The sequence below is a fragment of the Eubalaena glacialis genome, chromosome 2, assembly GCF_028564815.1.
Source record: "Eubalaena glacialis isolate mEubGla1 chromosome 2, mEubGla1.1.hap2.+ XY, whole genome shotgun sequence".
Lineage (NCBI taxonomy): Eukaryota > Metazoa > Chordata > Mammalia > Artiodactyla > Balaenidae > Eubalaena > Eubalaena glacialis.
Genome location: NC_083717.1, coordinates 51,937,548 through 51,957,608, shown reverse-complemented (window position 1 = coordinate 51,957,608; position 20,061 = coordinate 51,937,548). Strand labels below are relative to the sequence as shown.

Sequence of the window (20,061 nt, the reverse complement as noted above, 5' to 3'; positions counted from 1 at the left end):
AGAAAACCATAATTCAGAAAGAGTCATGTACCACAATGTTCATTGCAGCTCTATTTATAATAGCCAAGACATGGAAGCAACCTAAGTGTCCATTGACAGATGAATGGATAAAGAAGATGTGGCACATATATACAATGGAATATTACTCAGCCATGAAAAGAAATGAAATTGAGTTATTTGTAGTGAGGTGGAAGGACCTAGAGTCTGTCATACAGAGTGAAGTAAGTCAGAAAGAGAAAAACAAATACCGTATGCTAACACATATATATGGAATCAAAAAAAAAAAAAATTGGTTCTGAAGAACCTAGGGGCAGGACAGGAATAAAGACGCAGACGTAGAGAATGGACTTGAGGACACGGGGAGGGGGACAGAGTGAGAGAGTGGCATTGACATATATACACTACCAAATGTAAAATAGATAGCTAGTGGGAAGCAGCCGCATAGCACAGGGAGATCAGCTGGGTACTTTGTGACCACCTAGAGGGGTGGGCTAGGGAGGTTGGGAGGGAGACACAAGAGGGACGAGATATGGGGATATAAGTATATGTATAGCTGATTCACTTTGTTATAAAGCAGAAACTAACACACCATTGTAAAGCAATTATATTCCAATAAAGATGTTAAAAAAAAATACAGGATGCCCAGGTGAAGTTGAATTTCAGATAAGTAACAATTTTTTTAGTATAAGCAGGTGCCAATATTCATTGTTTATCTGAAAAATTAAAATTTAACTGTGCACCCTGTATTTTAACATTTTAACTGGCACCTCTAGCCTTCACCATCAACTAGGAAAATATCTTGGGGATTTTGGTGAACTTCACTGATCCCTGAAATAAACAAGGTTAATGACAGAAAAAAAAAAAACTATTACAGACCCCAAAGAGCATCTGCTTGTGTGTGTTATACCTACTGATATTTACTGTACTAGAAATTAGAACTGAAACATTTATAAAGCATTAGACTACACAAGCACATATGTCATCAGCTCTCAGAGCAACAATACCATCACAGGACATGTAGCCTCTGGGAAGCACCACTTCACACTTGAGGGAGAATGAGAGTGAAAAAGGCAAATAACATTTCAGTATTATTATGAAAGTATTTTGATGTCAGGGATCCCTGACTTTGAGAACCCCTGGCATAGACCTGATAGGACTGGTCCAGGAGGATGTGAAACTTGGATTTTACTCTTGCATCTGGTTGTTACTGTACAGCCTTGGGTGAGTTATGTGATCTCTCTCAACCTCAGCATCCTTTAGTATTCATCTTATCTACCTTTTAGGGTTGTTGTGAGAACCAAGCAACAATACATAAAAGGGGCTAATTATACTACCTACTTCTTAAGCTTGTTTTGAGGAAGAAAATGTGACATCACACAAGTGTGCTTAGCATAGTGCCTGGCACAGTGTCAAGAGGTCAATACATTTTTGAGAAACAAATAATATGAGATATGCCACCTAGACTTATGGCTTCCTTTGGGTCTGGCAGGTCTCATCATCTCTTTTTTGTGCTTCTCGTTTGGCCAGAATAATCAAGGACCAAGGAAATGCTCTCTACATCTAAGCGTGGGGCTTTGCTGGACCAACAGTAAATAAAACAAGTGGGAACAGGTCTCAACCGGCTCATTTTTATGGTTCAACTTTCTGAGTAATTGAACCCTACTTTTTTCCCTGATCAAAACAAGCCATAAAGAAAAACTGTCATGTAGCTTAGAGACAGTGACAGTGTTCAGGAAACACCACTGGATTCAGGATCCAAAGACCTACATTTCCGCCTCGGCTGTGTCATTGCTCAGCTGGGTGAGCTGGGGGATGGCCTAGCCTTTATGAGCCTGGCTTCTCATCTACCAAGTGGGGATAGGCCGATATTCCTCTTTCTTTTTTATCTCACAGGTGTGTTGAGGAGAGCACTATAGGCATTACACAAATGTAAGGAACAAATATTATTTTTAATATTGTTGCTTCAGCAATCATTAGATAAAATAGCACTAATTTTTAAAAACCTTTTCATTTTGCCAAGTAGTAAACATATACAAAAGTAGAAAGACTAGTTAAATGAGCTGTGTATGCTATGATTTCATCACCAACTTTAATAATTATCAACTCAGGGCCATCCTATGTCATTTCTGCCCTCGTCTACTTCTCTTCTCTACCACAGATTGTTTTTTTGTATGTGGGTAATAATTTTCTTTCAGTTTTATTGTGATATATTTGACATACAGCACTGTATAAATTTAAGATGTACAGTGTAATAACTTATGAATGTTGTGAAATGATTACCACAATAAGTTTAGTTAAGGTCCATCATCTCATACAGATACATAAAGGAAGAAGAAAAAAAATTTTCCTTGTGATGAGAACTTTTAGGACCTACTTTCTTAGCAACTCTCAAATATACCATACAGCAGTGTTAATATAGTCATCATGTTATACATTACATTTCCAGTACTAATTTATAACAAGAAGTTTGTAACTTTTGATCACTTTCATCCAATTATTATTGAAGATCACTTTTGAAGCAAATATCAGATATCAAATGATTTCATTTGTAAGTATTTTAGTATGTATCTCTAAACGATAAGAACTATTTTAGATATTATACCTTAAAAATTTATTTAATAACAACAAATATTCAATCAGTGTTCAGATTTCCTTTATTGTCTTAATTTTCTTTGCAGTTTATTTGAATCAGGATCTAAATAAGACCTGTGCCTTACAATTGGTCTTTTAAGTCCCTTAATCTACTGTATAGGTCTTTCTCCATACATGAGAAAAAAATATTCTTTCAAAATCTGCTTTTCAGAGACATGACTAAAGTCTAGCCACATAGAAACCTTTTCACTGGGAATTAAATTGGGATGAAATGAGTATTTAGATAATACTAATATCAAACCATCGTTTATCATGTGTCAGGAACTAGGCTAGGCATATTAATAATAACAATAGGGGCTTCCCTGGTGGCGCAGTGGTTGAGCCCTGGTCTGGGAGGATCCCACATGCCGCGGAACAGCTAGGCCCGTGAGCCACAATTGCTGAGCCTGCGCGTCTGGAGCCTGTGCTCCGCAACAAGAGAGGCCGCGATAGTGAGAGGCCCGCGCACCGCGATGAAGAGTGGACCCCACTTGCCGCAACTAGAGAAAGCCCTCGCACAGAAACGAAGACCCAACACAGTCATAAACAAACAAACAAATAAATAAATAATTAAAATATATCATTTAAAAAAAGAGTAAAATAATATTTTTAAAAAAATAATAAAATACTTGCAAGAAACTTAAAAAAAATAACAACAATAGCTATGACTTACTGTTGCTTACTTTATACCGGCCACTATGATCAATATTTTTCATAAGTTATCTTTGATTCTTTTTACATTTTGAGGTAAGTTTTGTTATTCCCATTTTATTGATGAAGAAATTAAGGCTCCATGAGTTAAGTTACTTATCTGAACTTATCTTAACTCCATGAGTTAAGTTACTTATTCTGCCAACGAGTGGCAGAATCAGGATATCAACTTAGATTTTTCTGACTCCAGAATGTGCATTCTTTCCAAACTGTTATAGCAAGTGTTTTTCTCCTCAGTTGTCAGTCACCTTAACAAGACTTTTCTTTCTTTTGGCAGCTGGCGATTTACATTTTACTTAATGATTACCATTGCTGGAATTGCATTTCTTTATGATGTAAGTTGTCTTTCTGATATCTTTGATTGGAATTTGTCTTTAATTTTTAAAATTCCTGCCTGTGAATTCCTTGGGATATAATACTTTCAATAAGGTAACCAGCTTTTAAACCTCTACTCACTCTAATACCTAGAGAAGTAGCAACTCCTCAGTCTCTTTCAAAGCTTTTGTGAAGCTTTGCATTTGTAATGTTAGTTTTTAAACCTAATATCTCCCTATTTCCACTCTTGCAACCCACACACCAACTAAACTGGACCACTGACAATCCACTGAATATACCTGGTACATCCCCACTTTAGGATCTTAGCACATATTATCCCCTTTGCCAGAAATGTCTTGCCCTTCCCCCTCTGTCTCTGCCCATCAAATTCCATCTAGTTCCATATCAAAGGCCACTTGTTTATGAAGACTTTCATTTCTTGCCCATTAGAAATCAAATCTCTCCTTACCATATTCTCTTTGCATTGTCTGTTTAAATAATTATTAAATAATTACCTTATTAAGTGATGTATAAACTTAATAGTAAATTGTTAAACAGAAAAAAAAAAGATAGCTAGCTTTTAGAGATGTCTCTAAAGATTCTTTCAAGATTTCTCTTAAGATATTTTATTGCTACGGATATTTCAAGATATTTTTATTGCTACAGAAGCAGTAATCTAATTGGTTCAGAAATAATTTCATTAGAAGAGGCACTTGTTTGAAATAAGTAATTTCCTTTGTGATACAGGACTATTATTGGTCCCAGATTCACTAGAAGTCGTGCATGTCACAGGGGTGTTGTATAGGAACAAGTAGAAACACCTGTGGAGGGAGAGAGGTGCAGCTGGAGCAGCAGGAATGTGATAAAAGTGCATCTTACTGTGCACGTTTCCTCCCTATCAGTGACATAAGGAAGGGCTTATGTCTCTGCTGAAATCAGCCTTTGACAAAGTTTCTCTTGGTTCCTTGTTTTTCCAGAAACCTTGGGTATATGACCTTTGGGAGGTTTGGAATGGCTATCCTAGACAGGTAAGTCACACTGATGTAGTCCCTTCCCTCCTCAGCAGCTTGTCCCCTGATTTAGGTCTGAGTCCCTTCCTGCTCTCCGTCCACTTCAGTGAAGTCCTTGGCTCTTTCTATACTGGAGCTTACTTATCCTTGTTCCTTATTTACCCATCACTTGTCTCATTCCTTTTCTTTGGTCATGGTTAATGTAATTATGTATTTGAGTTTAAATTTACCATCTTAGTATTTATTTTCTACTTGTACCACCTGATACATTTCATTTATTGTACTCTTTTCTTACTTTTTTATGGGACAGTGAAGTTTTTAAAAATTTATTATTCTGTTTCTTCCCTTATATTAGATTTTCAGTTATGCATGTTTTTATTCTTTTAGTCATTATCCTAGAGATTACCATATGCATCCTTCAATTATCAGAGTCTAATGTAAATTAGTGCTCTTACCTCTTTCCAGTCACTGAAAGATCATCAGACTACTCCTATCCCCTCCTTCAAATATTTAAAACCCTACAAGTCACTACAATAATTGATTTGTAAATCAGTCAAATTGCCCTTTCCGTGCTGTTCCTTGGCATCTTGCATTTCCATGCTTCCATCTGGGATTATTATCCTTCTGGCTGTAGAAGCCCCTTTGGTTTGCTTGTCTGGAAATGTTATCATTTTACCCTGTATTTTTAAAGGATATTTTTGCTGGGCATAGAATTCTAGGTTAGTAGTTATTTTCCTTAAGCACTTTAAAGAAGTCATTCCATTGTCTTCTGGATCCCCTCAGTTTCTTTAAGAATTCAGTTATCCATTTTATTTTTGCTTCTTCAAATGGTGTCCTTTTTCTCTGATTTTAATATTTTGTATTTGTCTTTCAGCAATTTTAATATGATATGTATAAATGTGGTCTTCTGTGAATTTATCCTGCTTATTGTCCATAGTACTTCTTGAATCTGTGGCTTGATGTCTTAAGTCCATTTTGGAAAATTCTTAGCCATTGCTTCTGTTCCTTTCTCTCTCTCCTCTCTTTCTGGAATTCCAATTACAAGTGTGCTAATATGTTAGACCTTTATGCTAGGTCCCGAAGCTCTCTTATGCTTTCCCTAATATTTTCCATCCTCTTGCCTTACTGCTTCGGTCTATAGGGACACAGTTCTCCACAGACCTCTTGCATTTCTGCATGTCATATGAAGTGATACACGGACTGACTTTTATTGTGTACTGTCTTTCCAAGGATGTTTGTATGGCAAGCAACCTTGGAAGATAGAGGTAATGTCTCCTCTGAAGCAATTGGTATGCATGTCACTGTCCATTATAAAGATTTAGGTTCCCTAGCTCAGGGTTCCTCTCTGGTAGCAAAACCCACTGCATGTGCAGATGTCACCTGACCCTCTTTGTTTAGCCATGGGAATTGGGGTGGGAGAACTGGCCCAAATACTGATATTCTGGCAACTGTATTCGTGTGAATAATAAGCTATCCTTTATCTCTGACCCAGGAGTCTCATATCTTCTATCAGCATTCATGAAACTATGGCAAGCTAACTTGCAAGTAGGGTAAAATCTCAGACCCTTCACAGTTCTGGACATTTTCTACTTTCATGTCCTCCAGTTCACTAGTGCTTTTTTCAGCAGTGTCTAATCTGCTCTTAAACACATCTTTTGAGTTCTCAATTTTAGTTATGGTATTTTTCATTTCTCAAGTTTTCACTTAATTCTTTTTTTATGGATTCCAGTTCTCTACTGAAAATTCCCACTAATTTTTAAAAATAACTTTAAATACCTGGTTAGTTTTTAAAGTTATTTTAAAGTCAGAGTCTGATAAATCCAATATCTTGCTCACCTGTGGGTCTATTTTCTTTCTTATTTCTGTCTCCTTATGCTTGATAACATTTGATTGAATGATAGGCATTGCATATGAAAAATAATGCTTAGAAATGGTATTATCTACCTCCTGAGAGGACTTACTTTCACTTCTGTTAAGCAGTTAGAGTAGAGACAGATCACCTTAAATTTTATCTGTGATTGAACTGATTTAATTTGGACTCCAGTCTTCGTGAGGGCAGATGTATTTACAACTTGCCCATATTCCTAGGGTATTCTCTTACAGTGGTTTTAAATAAAAGATTATAGTATTTACCAGGACTTCTTTTCCCTTGCTGGCCCTGAATACCAGTTTGCTTCCTAGCACTATGAGATTGCCAAAAGTCCTACTTAACTACTGCTTCTTAGTCTCTGGGCTCTATACTGCTTATAAATTAGCAAATGCAGGCTTTATGCTATACATTGGTGTGGTTTTCTTTGAAATTATCCTGCGTAGGGTCTGTAGTACTTCTTGAATTAAGGATGCACTTGAAATAAAGGATTCCATTTAATGCATTTTTCTTCTCTTTGAAATCTTGGCTCCACAGGTTCTGGATGCCTTGGTTGTTCTCTAATGCCTTCAAACAGATATTTTTTCTGTACTTTATCCATATTTTTAAGTAGTTCTCACTAGGAGGGTTAGTCTCATACAGGCTTTTTTGTCATAGAAGAAAGCAGAAACTCTTATTCTTTCTTGGCCTTATCAAGGATGATGAGTTGACCAGAAAATTATTCCATTTAATGTGTTAGCTTTACTCTTCACTTCTCAGGTGTGTCAGTTATATGCTGGTGTATAATAAATCATCAACAAAACTTAGTGCCTTAAAACAACAACCATTTATTTGCTTATGATATGGATTAGCAATTTTGGCTAGGCTCAGCCGAGCAGTTCTGCTCCATGTGGTGTTAGCTGAGTTCATTCATGCATTTTCAGTTAGTTGACAGGCTGGCTAGGACATATCACATGTCCCTGGTGCCCTCATTTGTATTTTTGTCAGTGGACACCTTGATGCTCTACTTTGTGACCTCCAGAAGGATAGCTCAGGTTTCTTACATGGTGCTTATGAGGTCTCTGATTGCATCATAGTTGCTATGTCCCCTTGACCAAAGGCCAAGATTCAAAGGCCTCCTGGTGATGTTAGAGGAGACTGTACCAGGGCATGAATATGAGAAGGTGAGATTCATTGAGGGCATTAATGTTACAACCCATCACACCAAATAATATAATGTCTCAGCTTAGCTAAAATAAGTACACCACCCCTCCTACTTTAAAGAAAATTCTAGCCATGGAAATTTCATTGTTTTTTTCAGGAGACATTTTTAGAGTACTTAAATAATTGTATATATTTTATTACTGTCCCATTTGAGAATGGGCCAATTTGGATCACCATCTTGTCACTACAAAAGAGGTTAGGACATCAGATTTGAGTAGTATTCAAGAAACATAAAACAAGGTATTTTGTGGGACAAGCAGAACAGCTTTTCCATTGTTCTTAAGTAAAGATTTTTAAATTATTTTTCTAATTTAACTCTCAATCAACTAAAAGAATGCTTTTACACCTGTTGTAGTTTTATGAAATTTTAAACAAAACATTTAACTTGACTTTGGAATTCTTGTCTCCCTTTTTAGAAACAAAATGCCTCAAAATATTGTCTCTGATTTCTTCTCAGAAGTTGAAATGTAAAACATTATTATTTGGGAGAATTTTGTGGAATATAAATAGGTATAAACAATAGTTTTAATCCTTAAAATGAGTTGTTTATATGGTGACATTAAAGTAGTGAATACTCTTGTTTTCCTCAGCCCTTGCTGCCATCTCAGTACTGGTACTACATTTTGGAGATGAGTTTTTATTGGTCTCTCTTATTTAGCCTTGGCTCTGATATCAAGAGGAAGGTAAGTGTCTTATTTACAAAACTACTTTATCCATTTTTTTCAAAAGTTTTTATCCCCCTGCCCCAAATCCTAATCTTTAAATCATATTTTTATATATGTTCAGTTCCAGTTCATAACTTTTTTGCTTTTATAACACAAAGAATAGTGCAAATATGCTCATACTTTGGTGCCTTGGTAAGTATTTGTAGTGGAACATTATAGAAACTTTAACTTTGAAGCTCTACACTTATTCAATAAGAAAAGAACTCTCCTTTATGATGTCTGCTTCTTTCTTTTGGTTTGGGAATTTAGTATTCTTCAGTGCAAAGAAGAAAAGTGCTAGTAGTTTTAATTCTACAGCCACGTCCTTTAGTTGATTACAGACCACTTTATATAATTCTTTTGATGTATTCAGTGACTTTGAAAACATTTTTTCCTTAATTCATCCAAGATCCTTGTTAGAAAACATTGCTTCAAGCACTATTAACTTTGCTTTATTTGCAGGGAAACTAAGTCACAGGCATGCTAAATGCATCCTCTGAGGTCACAAAGTGTGGTATTTTAGGAACTGTTTGGTTGGTACTGATTCCTATTTGCTGGTACAGAAAATCGTATTAGACTCTCAGTGCAGTCACGGATTTCCTCATATACGTTAGCAGTACAGATCAAATGACAAATACTCTTGGCATGTACTTTATATGCTACGCTCTATATGAAAGATTGGTTTGTAGCAAAGTTTGGGTGATAAATAAAATTAAGTTGAATTCAGTATTAAGGAGATAAAACCAAGTTGGCTTGACTAAATGATGTTTGAGTGAGCGATGGTGTACAATCTATCACTAAGGGGCCCAGTCAGCTGCTCAACTGGAGATCTGAAAAGAAACTTACAGAATAAACCATAAGAACATACTGTGAAAAAATCTGATTGAAATGATTTCCTTTTTCATAAAACTTAATAACAGCTATAGTTTAACTGTTATTAACTTAATTTAGGCTAAGAATATGTCAAAATTTAATTGATTGAGTCATTTTCTCAAGGGATAGAATTGAAAATAATCATTATTTAGAAGGTCTTCATAGATATACTCAGGTAGGTTGATCCTGTAATGATCCTATCTTTTTCCCACTTTTGATCCTTTTATTTTTTTCAGTAGTTGCTTTCTCTTTATTATTTACAGGTGCATTGGACACCTTTTCAAAAATTAAATGTAGATATATGTCATATATTTGTAAATACACATCTTCAGAGACATAAAATTATTAGGAATCGGGTAAAGCACAGGCTCTGGAGTCAAATTGCCAAAGTTTGGATCCCTGACTTCACCACTCATTAACATCTTGAGCTAGTTGGTTACATTTGCTAAACTAGATCTGTCTCCTCATATATAGAGTAGAGCTAAAAATAGTTCTTATCTCCTCCAGTTGTTGTGAGGATTAAACAAGTTAATTCATACAAAGCACTTTCTGGTGTATAGTAAGTACTCAATAAATTAGGCTGTTATTATTATCATGTTTATTCTTTTACTTTGACTACAAGGAAACTGAAGTCTTTAAGTTTTTTTAAACATTTTAATCAGGATAGTCACAGCCCATACAATTCATCTATTTAAAGTGCATAATGCAATGGTTTTGAGTATATTTGCAGAATTCTGCAGTCATCACCACAGTCAATTCTATTTCCATCACCTCAAATAGAAATCCTGTACCCTTTAGCAGTCACTCCCCATTTCTTCTAACCTCCACAGCCCCAGGCAACCACTATCTACTTTCTGCCTCTATGCATTTGCCTCTTTTGGATATTTCATATAAATGGAATCATACAATATATGTTTTTTTGTATCTGGCTTCTTTCACTTAGCATAATGATTCATTCATGTTGTAGCATGTATCAGTAATTCATTCCTTTTTATTAATGAATAATATTCTATTATATGGATATACTACATTTTGTTTATCCATTTATCAGTTGATGGATATTTGGGTTGTTTCTACCTTTTTGGCTATTATGAATAATGCTACTATGAACATTGATGTGCAAAGTTTTGCATGAACATATATTTTTATTTCTCTCATGTATATACCTAGAGGTGGAATTGCTAGACTATATAGTAGTCCTATGTATAACCTTTGGGGGAATTGTTAGACTCTAACAAAGCAGCCATGCCATTTTACATTCCTACCAGCAATGTATATGGGTTCCAACTTCTCCACATCCTAGCCAACACTTGTTATTGTTTGTCTTTTTTATTATAGCTATCCTGGTGGGTGTGAAGTATTTTGCTACTGTAGTTATTCCACTTTCATTTGTTCCTTATTTCATATGCAGTAACTCTTATTTTAATAGTTGTGTAGTTTTATTATATCTGTCTTGGAATTAGGCAGGGAATTAACAATAAATGTAAATATACACAGGAATATGCTTGTGTGTGTATGTATGTCTTGTGTGTGTGTGTGTGTGTGTGTGTGTGTGTGTGTGTACATATATCCAGTGTAGGGCAGTGGGAAGAACAGCAGATATTAGGACTTAGATGACAACTGTTCAATGCTATCTCAAAGTTAAATGACTTAATCAATGAGGATAACACTTGTTCTATCTCCCTCACAAGGATTGTGCTTAAGAATAAAAGTGAAAGCATTTTACACAGTTCAAAATATGCAGATGTAAGTTGTTAGTTTTAAAATTATTATTATCTCTTCCAGTGACTGAGAAATAACTGCATTTGCTTAATGGTTTCCATTTCCCCTCATTACATAGGATTTTCTAGCTCATGTCATCCACCACCTGGCTGCTGTTAGTTTGATGAGCTTCTCTTGGTGTGCTAATTATATTCGCAGTGGGACCCTCGTGATGATTTTACACGATGTGGCCGACATTTGGCTGGAGGTAAACGTTTGCCATTAAAAAACGAATAACAATACCATGTCCTGGGTTAACTGTGACTCCTCACAGGAAGAATTGTCTGTGAGTGATTTAGCAGAGCTCTCTGTCCTGAAAACACCCAAAGTCTGCAGATGTCTCTAGGTCCCCAGATCTTTCAAGCTCAAAGAAAGGAAAGCTTTCAGTTTTTAGTTTCTAACCTTCTTTCTCCATGGTACTCGAGAGAGAGGTTAATTTGTGGGATTCCACTTATGCAAGTTGCATGCAGATATTAGCTTAGGAAGTAAGCTGAGGTATCTGAAGAAGGAATGAACTCCAAGCTTTTAAACGGAAAACTTGGACTATGACATTGTAGATTTTTAAAGTTGGTCGGCACCGTATATTCACTTAAGCAAAGCTAAATACGCACTGAATGCTTGCACCTCCCTGCGTGGACCCTCCTCCAGCTTTAAGGAATGAAAGCTGGTGTTTATTTAAATGACATTTATTTTCTAAAGAAGGAATGTTTCAGAGCAGGGGACATTAAAACAAGAGTCTTCCTAATCCCAAACCACACAAAATATAAGGAACAATGCAAAATTAGGATTGTTTTCTCTACGTGTTTCTGATGTGCTTTGGTTCCTGTTTACCCTGAGGCAGTGGGTCCTGCTGTACTTAGAGCCACATTATTCATCATTTAAATATACTCATTTATAATGAAGCCGGGGGAAATAATGCTAACCCATTTGCATTCAGGATTGCCTCTTCAAGGGCTAATAATTGAATGTAAGTTGATATGGAAGAAATTTAATTTAATTTAATAAGATCTTGTTCTTCTAGATCAGGGTTCAGCAAACTTTTTGGTAAAGAGCCAGGTAGTAAATCTAGCTTTGTGGGCCTCATAGGATCTCTTGTCACATATTTTTCTTTTTTGTTGTTTTTTCTTTTCTCTTGTACCCCTTTAAAAATGTGAAAACCATTCTTACCCTTCTTAACTCAAGGGCTGACCAGCTTTAGCCCATAGGCTGAACTGTAATTTGCCAAACCCTGTTCTAGATATAACCAGAAGTCATTTGAAGCCATTTCAAAGCAACTGGCTGTTGTTAAAACATTAGCTGTGTACAGAATTGTATTTCTTGTATGTAATCGTAATTAGACATGTAAATACCATTCTAACATCAAGATTATTATATGTGCTTCAGGGCAACACATGGCTTAGCAGAAGAAGGATTGTGCCAGTTTTTCCGTGTGTTGCTCTCTGAATGTAGCCGTCTCTGCTATAATTACCTCCTTCTCTGATCATATCTCAGAAACCCTGCCTGAAAATTAAGACCAAATTGGCCATGAGTTAAAAATTTTATGCTACTCTATTCTTCTAACCCTCTAGTTCAATTGCCTTTGGTGTGTGTCCACCGTAAAAACAGCTTCATTGTGTTACTAAAGGGAAGAGTTAGGTGTTGGGACTGGGAATAAGCACCGTGTTATCCCTGTCTACCCTGCCATTGACATGACATAGCTCCCTAGGTGACCTGGACAAATCACTTAATGCTTTGTTTCTATCCTCAGCTGTAGCATAAGTCATATCTACCTCTTAGGGTATATTGTGCAGTTTAGCTCACTATCGTTTGAAAATGTTCTGAGGTCCTTAGGTAAAAAACAGAAGAAAAGTCAAACTCAGTTCCCTACATGGGTAAACTATGAGAACAGCTTCATGTTGTTAATGATCATCAATAATTCTTGATTCACAAGTCATGATCTAACTTGAGGTTCAGTGAGTGAGGCCACTACCCTCCATCAACTGGTGGTAGAAACAACATTGAATAGCGGCGTGGGGCCGATTTTTTATATTCTCCAGAAGTGCCTATTCCATAGCTTCCTCAAGTAGTTTGTTTTAGTGTTTTTCCTCTCAGTCAAGTTCTAATTGAACCCAGACATGGTACAACTTTTACCCCTGTTTAGACCTTCCTAAAGATGGAGACTATTAATCTTTCATGTTCCTTAAGACAGTTGTTGGGTCATTTCTTAGTTCTTTCTTTGCAAGGAAGAACAGCCTCAACATCTACAATTTTTACTCATAAGCAACCTTGTGCCTTCTTCATGCATCTTCATGATCTTCTCTAGTTTTCTGCATGTTAAGTTTGGATCCATTACCCAACACTTTAACAGTATCTTGACTGATACTTAGCAAAGGAGAGGGGTTTCTCTCTGATATCCATCTTTGCACAGCCCAGAATAGGCCACGTGTGCATTTGCCCAAAGGAGTGCTACTTTGCCATCACAAGTGGGGGCAAAGTAGCACTCTTCATGCCTATGCACATCTCTAGCTTCCTGCCCTGGCCTACCTTCTGACCCTTCAAACAGCTCCCTACTCCATTCCAAGCCCTCTAAACTTCTGGCCTTTCTCCCCATACCCAAGTCCTGCCCAGCTGGCGTGCCAGCCTTCTATCTCAGCAATGGAGGCTGTTCCCTTTTGGGACCCTGCCAATCCCATAGTCTGATCACATTCTTACCCCATGGTAAGTATGGAAAATGCAATGTAAACCATTCCTGAAATGTAATAAGCTGCTTCTCTTGTTCTAGATGGGCCTTGAGGTTCCTGGGTGATTTCAGTTCTGAAACTGGCAGGGCTGAACCACACCACCCACCTGCCGACCTCCCACCCCCAACTTCAGACTCTTTCCCATTCAGCCTTGGGCTCCGCTGGATAATGCAAGAGAACATCCTCGTTACATTAGTACCACAATAAACAACATTTTCTGTAATTCTTTTCACTCAACACAGATAATATGAGCACTACAGGCTAGCATAAAGTAAGTAGGGAAAATCAAGTGCTTGAAACTTTACTTCAACCAGGACATGGCCCCAAGGGCTGCCTCCTAACTCCACTTCTTCTGTCATCTGCCTTAAAGTAGCCGCCTTGATTGCAACATGCCCAGCCCAGCCCAGGACTTCACTCATATCCCAGCCTTTCTTCAATCCTGCTCTCCTCCCAGTTAAATGGAGGAATTCAATAAATGCCCAGATAAAATACATGCTAAAATTAATTATGCTAATTTGTAGTGCTTGTGAAATACAGGAGTAATATTACAGTCATTCCAACTAATTTTTTAAACATTATATTATGCAAAGTTTCAAACATATGACAAGGTAAAGAGTATAATGGGCCCAATGGACTCATCATCCAGCTTTAACAGTTATCAATATGGCCAATCTTGTTTCAGCTATTTCTCATCCATAACCCAACCCCCACCAAGATTTTGAAGCAAATCCCAGGTATAATTTAATCTGTAAATATTTAATTTAAAAATTTTACATGAATATCACCCTATCTGAATGCAATTTCTTTCTATTTTCTCAGTCTGCTAAGATGTTTTCTTATGCTGGATGGAAGCAAACCTGTAACACCCTGTTTTTCATCTTCTCCGTCATATTTTTCATCAGCCGCCTCCTTATTTTTCCCTTCTGGTGAGTAGACAAGGTGCTGTGTGTGCCTTTGGTCACTGTGCTGAGATGGCTTTGCATGTTGTTCAGGTTGGAGCATTGCCTTTTCTTTCTTTCTTACACTGATCTCCAGCTATTTGTGCCAAGTTCAGCTGGAAAGAAGAATGTGAAGGGGCCATTTTTATAGATAATTAAAACCACACCTTCCAATGTGAAAAGGCTTGTTACAAAGGGAGATTAAAGATGTGTAACCAATGGGAAGCAGCAACTCTTATTCTGTGTCTGGTTTCATGAATATGGATCTTTCTTTGTGATTAACAGCTTTTCCAGTTATTCAGTGAAATGTCATTGGCCAATTATCAGCTCTTTAAAAGAGAGGCAAGTTCTGTGTTAAACTTACAATAGTTATAACCACCATTAATTGAATGCCAGACACTGGACTAGGCCCTTTATACATCTTGGCACTAGCTACACAACAAATCATAAAGATAGGTATCATCACTTCCAGTTTGCAGATGAGGAAACTGATGCTGATTTCATTTTCCATGATCACTGGTCCTAACAGTGATTTGGACCACTGGCTCTTGGTCAGTCTGTTGATTTTGTTTAGCCAAGAGCTGGCAACGTAGAACCTATGTTGTGTCTCTCCTGACAATCATTCCTTTGGCAAGCATAATTTTCCATGTGTTGATTGACAGAAACCAGAGGAAAAATGTGAGGAAGACATTGATGGTTTGGAAAGAACAGCTTAAAACTAACTGTAGTTTGGGGATAGTCTAGGAGTTTCAGATATTCTCAACAGAAAAACTAGTGCTATTGGAGGTACTAGGTTCCAGCGGAATGAAATGGGGACCCGGGTTTCAGGCCTGATCCCTTGTGGATGGAGAGCACCCTTGACTAGCAGCATGCAGGGAAGACTGGTAAGAGAGTGTGGGTGCTGCCTGCCCTGCGGAAGCCAGCTGCGTTCTTTAACACAGGATTGAGTGTCTTGATTAGACATTTTTTTCTGGAGAGGAGCAGCATCATGCAGTGATGAATTTCACAGATGCAAGTCAGTCCTGGCTCCAGACTTACTACCTGTGTGATCTTGTACAGGTTAGAACATTTTTCTGTGCCTCAGTTTCTCATCTGTAAAATGTAAATAAGGGTTGTCATGAGGCTTAATTGAAGTAATACATATGAAATAGCTTAGAACAGTATCTGGAACATAGTAAGGATTCAGTAAATGCCAGCTGTTATTACTAAAATTATTAATGAGTCTCTGAGAATTTGAAGTTTAATCTGAAATCAAATCTGAGATACATGTTTAAGATACTCTTCTTGGTTGATGAATCGTATTACCATCACTTTTGCTTTGGCTGATCAAGTGTGTTTATGAAATTAGAATATTGTACAATAGCAATTATTGATAGGGTAAGTATTAACTTGCAGATAGCAGTTGAGTTGTGGGTTTTCAGTGTGACTTTCATGGTGCTCTAAATCCAGCATTTGCCCGTTGGTGACACTTATTTTGTTCAAAAAGTACCATGTGTTCCAGTTATCTATAGCTGTATAACAAACCTTTGAAAAATTTAGTGGCTTGAGACAGTAGTGAGCAAACTTTTTTTATAAAGGGCCATAAAATAACTGTTTTAGGCTTTGAGGGCCATATATGGTCTCTGTTGCATGTTTTTCTTTGTTTGGTTCTGATTCTTTTACAACCCTTTAAAAATGTACCAAACCTAGCTTAGATCACTGGCTGTAGAAAAATGGGCTGCAGGCCAGACTTTACCAACACGCCATGTTTTGCAGAGCTCTCTCTTAAAACAACAACACATTATTATTACTATTTCTTATGGATCTGGGAGTTGACAGGCCTCATCTACATGGTTTTCACTCATGTGGTTACAGTCAGGTGGTCGCTGGGCAGTCAGGGTTGGAGTTTTCTTGAAGGCTTCCTTACTCACAAGGTTCAGGTGACACCCGTGACATCAGCTGGTTGATGCTGATTGCTGGTTGGGACCACTGCTGGGCCTGTCAGCTGGAACACATGCCCATGCCCCTCCACTGGCCTGACCTTCTCTTAGCACAGCAGATGGATTTCAAGGGTGAGCAGTTCAAGAGAGACCTTGGCAGATGCTGTGTCTCCTTTTATAACCCAGCTTCAGAAGTCACAGCATGTCACTTCCAGCCTCATTTTCTTCATTGAATCCAAGTCACTAAAGCCAGCTCATATTCAAGGGAAGGAAATTTAGACTCCATTTCTTGATGGGAATAGTTTCAAATAATTTGTAGAGATATTTTAAAAGCACACACCATGGAAGTTCTCAGTCTGGGGAACTCTCTGAGAAGCTTCTAAGTATAGCTGCTGTGGTTGACTACTGATTCAGCATCGAAGGATCTTCGCCTCGGACCTTCCCATGATGTCTTAAAATCAACAGGCCAGCTTACTCTGCCTCACAGACAGTCGAACATCGGGTTGGGGTTGAGTGGTGTGTTACTTTCCCACATACCCTCAACTTTAAAATCCTAGATTTAAGTGACTTCCCTGGTGGCTCAGTGGTTAAGAATCCACCTGCCAGTGCAAGGGACACAGGGTCGATCCCTGGTCCGGGAAGATCCCACATGCCACGGAGCAACTAAGCCCATGTGCCCCAACTACTGAGCCTGCACTCTAGAGCCCACGAGCCACAACTACTGAGCCCGCGTGCCATGACAACTGAAGCCCACGTAGCTAGAGCCCGTGCTCCGCAACAAGATAAGACACCACAATGAGAAGCCCACGCACCACAACGAAGAGTAACCCCCACTCACCACAACTAGATAGCCCATGCACAGCAATGAAGACCCAATGCAGCCAAAAATAAATAAATGAATAAAAATTAAAAAAAAAAAGAAAGGAGAATGATCAAACCAGAAGAAATAAAGACATTATTTAAAAAAAAATCCTAGATTTAAGAACTCATTCTCTTGCCAGCATTTCTGGATTTCAAGGAGAATTAGTTACATGCATTTGGCATTTTCTTGATCTTGACACTTCGCTGAATTCACCAGCCTACTGCAGAGGGCAACCAATACCACTGTTTGCTGTCTTCAGGAGGTTGGGCTGCGAATAAACCAGTATTAACAGACTTGACTGTAAAAATTTTTTGTGGGTAAAAATTCTTCTGTACTGACATTGACTGATCTTCATTGCTTGGAAGCTTAAGGAGAACCTCACCAAGCTATTGGAAGTTTGGGAGATGGGTTTTTCATGGTTTTTGAAAACATTAGTTGCAGTGTATTACTCTGACTTGAATAGCCATCCCATCAGCTTGAACATGTTACACAACCAAGTGGTGGTACCAAAGAGGAAAAGTCAGTTCCTTGTTGTTAGTCTGGCTCCCACCATCTGTCTAAAACTTGTAACTCTGCACACTCACTTTTCAAGGATATTTTATTAGTCCAGATTTTTTGGGAATTTACCATGGACCAAACAAAGTGCAGACAGGCCCATTTCAAGATTCAGACATTTTAGAGGTTCTGTGGGAGGTGGTTCACCATCTAGTTGCTCTGTTCTTCTCAACTGCTTTTGTTGTACATTTTGTGGTGAGGTGAAGGGTTGAGTGGGGAGAAAGCTGACTGGGGTGGTGCCATCTGAAAGTCGTCTGAAACCTTGAGAAAAAGAACAGGAGTTTTACATCACACGTGTCTTTCCCTTTCTTCTCCTTTCCTTTTATTCCCCCAGCCTCAAGCAGATTTGCTTTCCCCTCATGAGTTTCCTTTTGTGTTCGTACAACTGTGTCCCCAATTCTCCTTTCCCCCTGCTCTTTTTAGGGATCTAATTTAGCCAGTTTTCAGTCAGTGTCAGCAAGAGTTAATTACCTTGATTTTCTAAACAGTGTTACTGTCAACATTAGGTAGACATTCCAGTTGGCACTGGCCAAACTGCTTTAATCTAATTGCCTGGTTACCCCCATTTATTTGCATTTTTCTTCAAAAACATTTAAATCTCAGGCTTATGTTATTCACATTGTATTCCCAACTATTGTATTAAAATAATGACTTCTATATTTGTGAATTATTGGATGTATCTATCTACTTGAATATTATACAAATACCACCCGAGATCATTTGGTTAGAAAGACCCTCCAAAGGTCAGATAAATGGTTCCCCTAACTCCTGACAGTTTTCCTCCATAAATAAAAAGAGCAGATAATGATTTAGTCCAGGCTGATTGATCTGAAGGGAAGGAGCACTGTTTCAAATGAAGTTTCGGAGTGGCAGTGCTGGCTCATTGCTTTGTTTCTTGAACTCACCACTGCTAGATGTTGTGAGGAGCTCACGGAAGAGTGAGACGCAGCTCCTAGCCTGCAGCAGTTCATGATGGCAGTAGAAGAAATCTTTGTATCCACCACCTTTTTCATGTATTTGAAGGCTATTAATACTGACCCATATTTTTTTGATATTCCAAAAGAAAAAAATAAAACATTTCCTGTAAACCAAAACTACAATGAGGTATCACCTCACACTAGTCAGAATGGCCATCATTAAAAAGTCTACAAATAATAATTGCTAAGAGAGGGTGTGGAGAAAAAGGAACCCTCCTACACTCTTGGTGGGAATGTAAATCGGTGAAGTCACTAAGGAGAACAATATGGAGGCTCCTTAAAAAACTAAAAAATAGAGTTACCGTGTGATCCTACAATCCCACTCTTGGGCATATATCTTGGAAAAGATGAAAACTCTAATTCAAAAAGATACATGCACCCCAATGTTTATTGCAGCACTATTTACAATAGCCATGACATGGAAGCAACCTAATTGTCCATTGACAAATTAATGGATAAAGAAGATATGGTACATATATACAATGGAATATTACTCAGCTGTGAAAAAGAATGAAATAATGCCATTTGCAGCAATATGTATGGACCTAGAGATTATCATACTAAGTGAAGTACAATAAGTCAAACAGAGAAAGACAAATAATCATATGATATCACTTATATGTGGAATCTAACAAAATGATGCAAAGGAATTTATTCACAAAACAGAAATAGACTCACAGACATAGAAAACAATGTATGGTTATCAAAGGGGAAACGGGGGGAGGGATAAATTAGGGCTTTGGGATTAATAGGTACACACTACTATATATAAAATAGATAAACAACAAGGACCTACAAAGGAATTATATTCAATATCTTATAATAACCTATAATGGAAAAGAATCTGAAAAAGAATAGATAACATATATGTATAACTGAATCACTTTGCTGTACACTTGAAACTAACACAACATTGTAAATTAAATAGACTTCAGTTTTAAAAATGGTTAAGAATATAAAAAATAAAACATTTCCAACAGTGAATAATACTCAAATAAATAGCTTCCTTACCTCC

The 20,061-nt window shown here is 37.5% G+C and overlaps 1 protein-coding gene across 1 annotated transcript in view; it reads left to right on the top strand.

The window, feature by feature from the left end:
• The window catches only part of CERS3 (ceramide synthase 3), an 88,927-nt gene that overhangs the window by 23,915 nt on the left and 44,951 nt on the right, over positions 1-20,061 (top strand). The window contains exons 4-8 of the mRNA XM_061181817.1: positions 3,620-3,677; positions 4,635-4,685; positions 8,328-8,420; positions 11,155-11,283; positions 14,615-14,721. Coding sequence (XP_061037800.1) covers positions 3,620-3,677; positions 4,635-4,685; positions 8,328-8,420; positions 11,155-11,283; positions 14,615-14,721 — 438 coding nt within the window. The remainder of the gene's footprint in view (positions 1-3,619; positions 3,678-4,634; positions 4,686-8,327; positions 8,421-11,154; positions 11,284-14,614; positions 14,722-20,061) is intronic.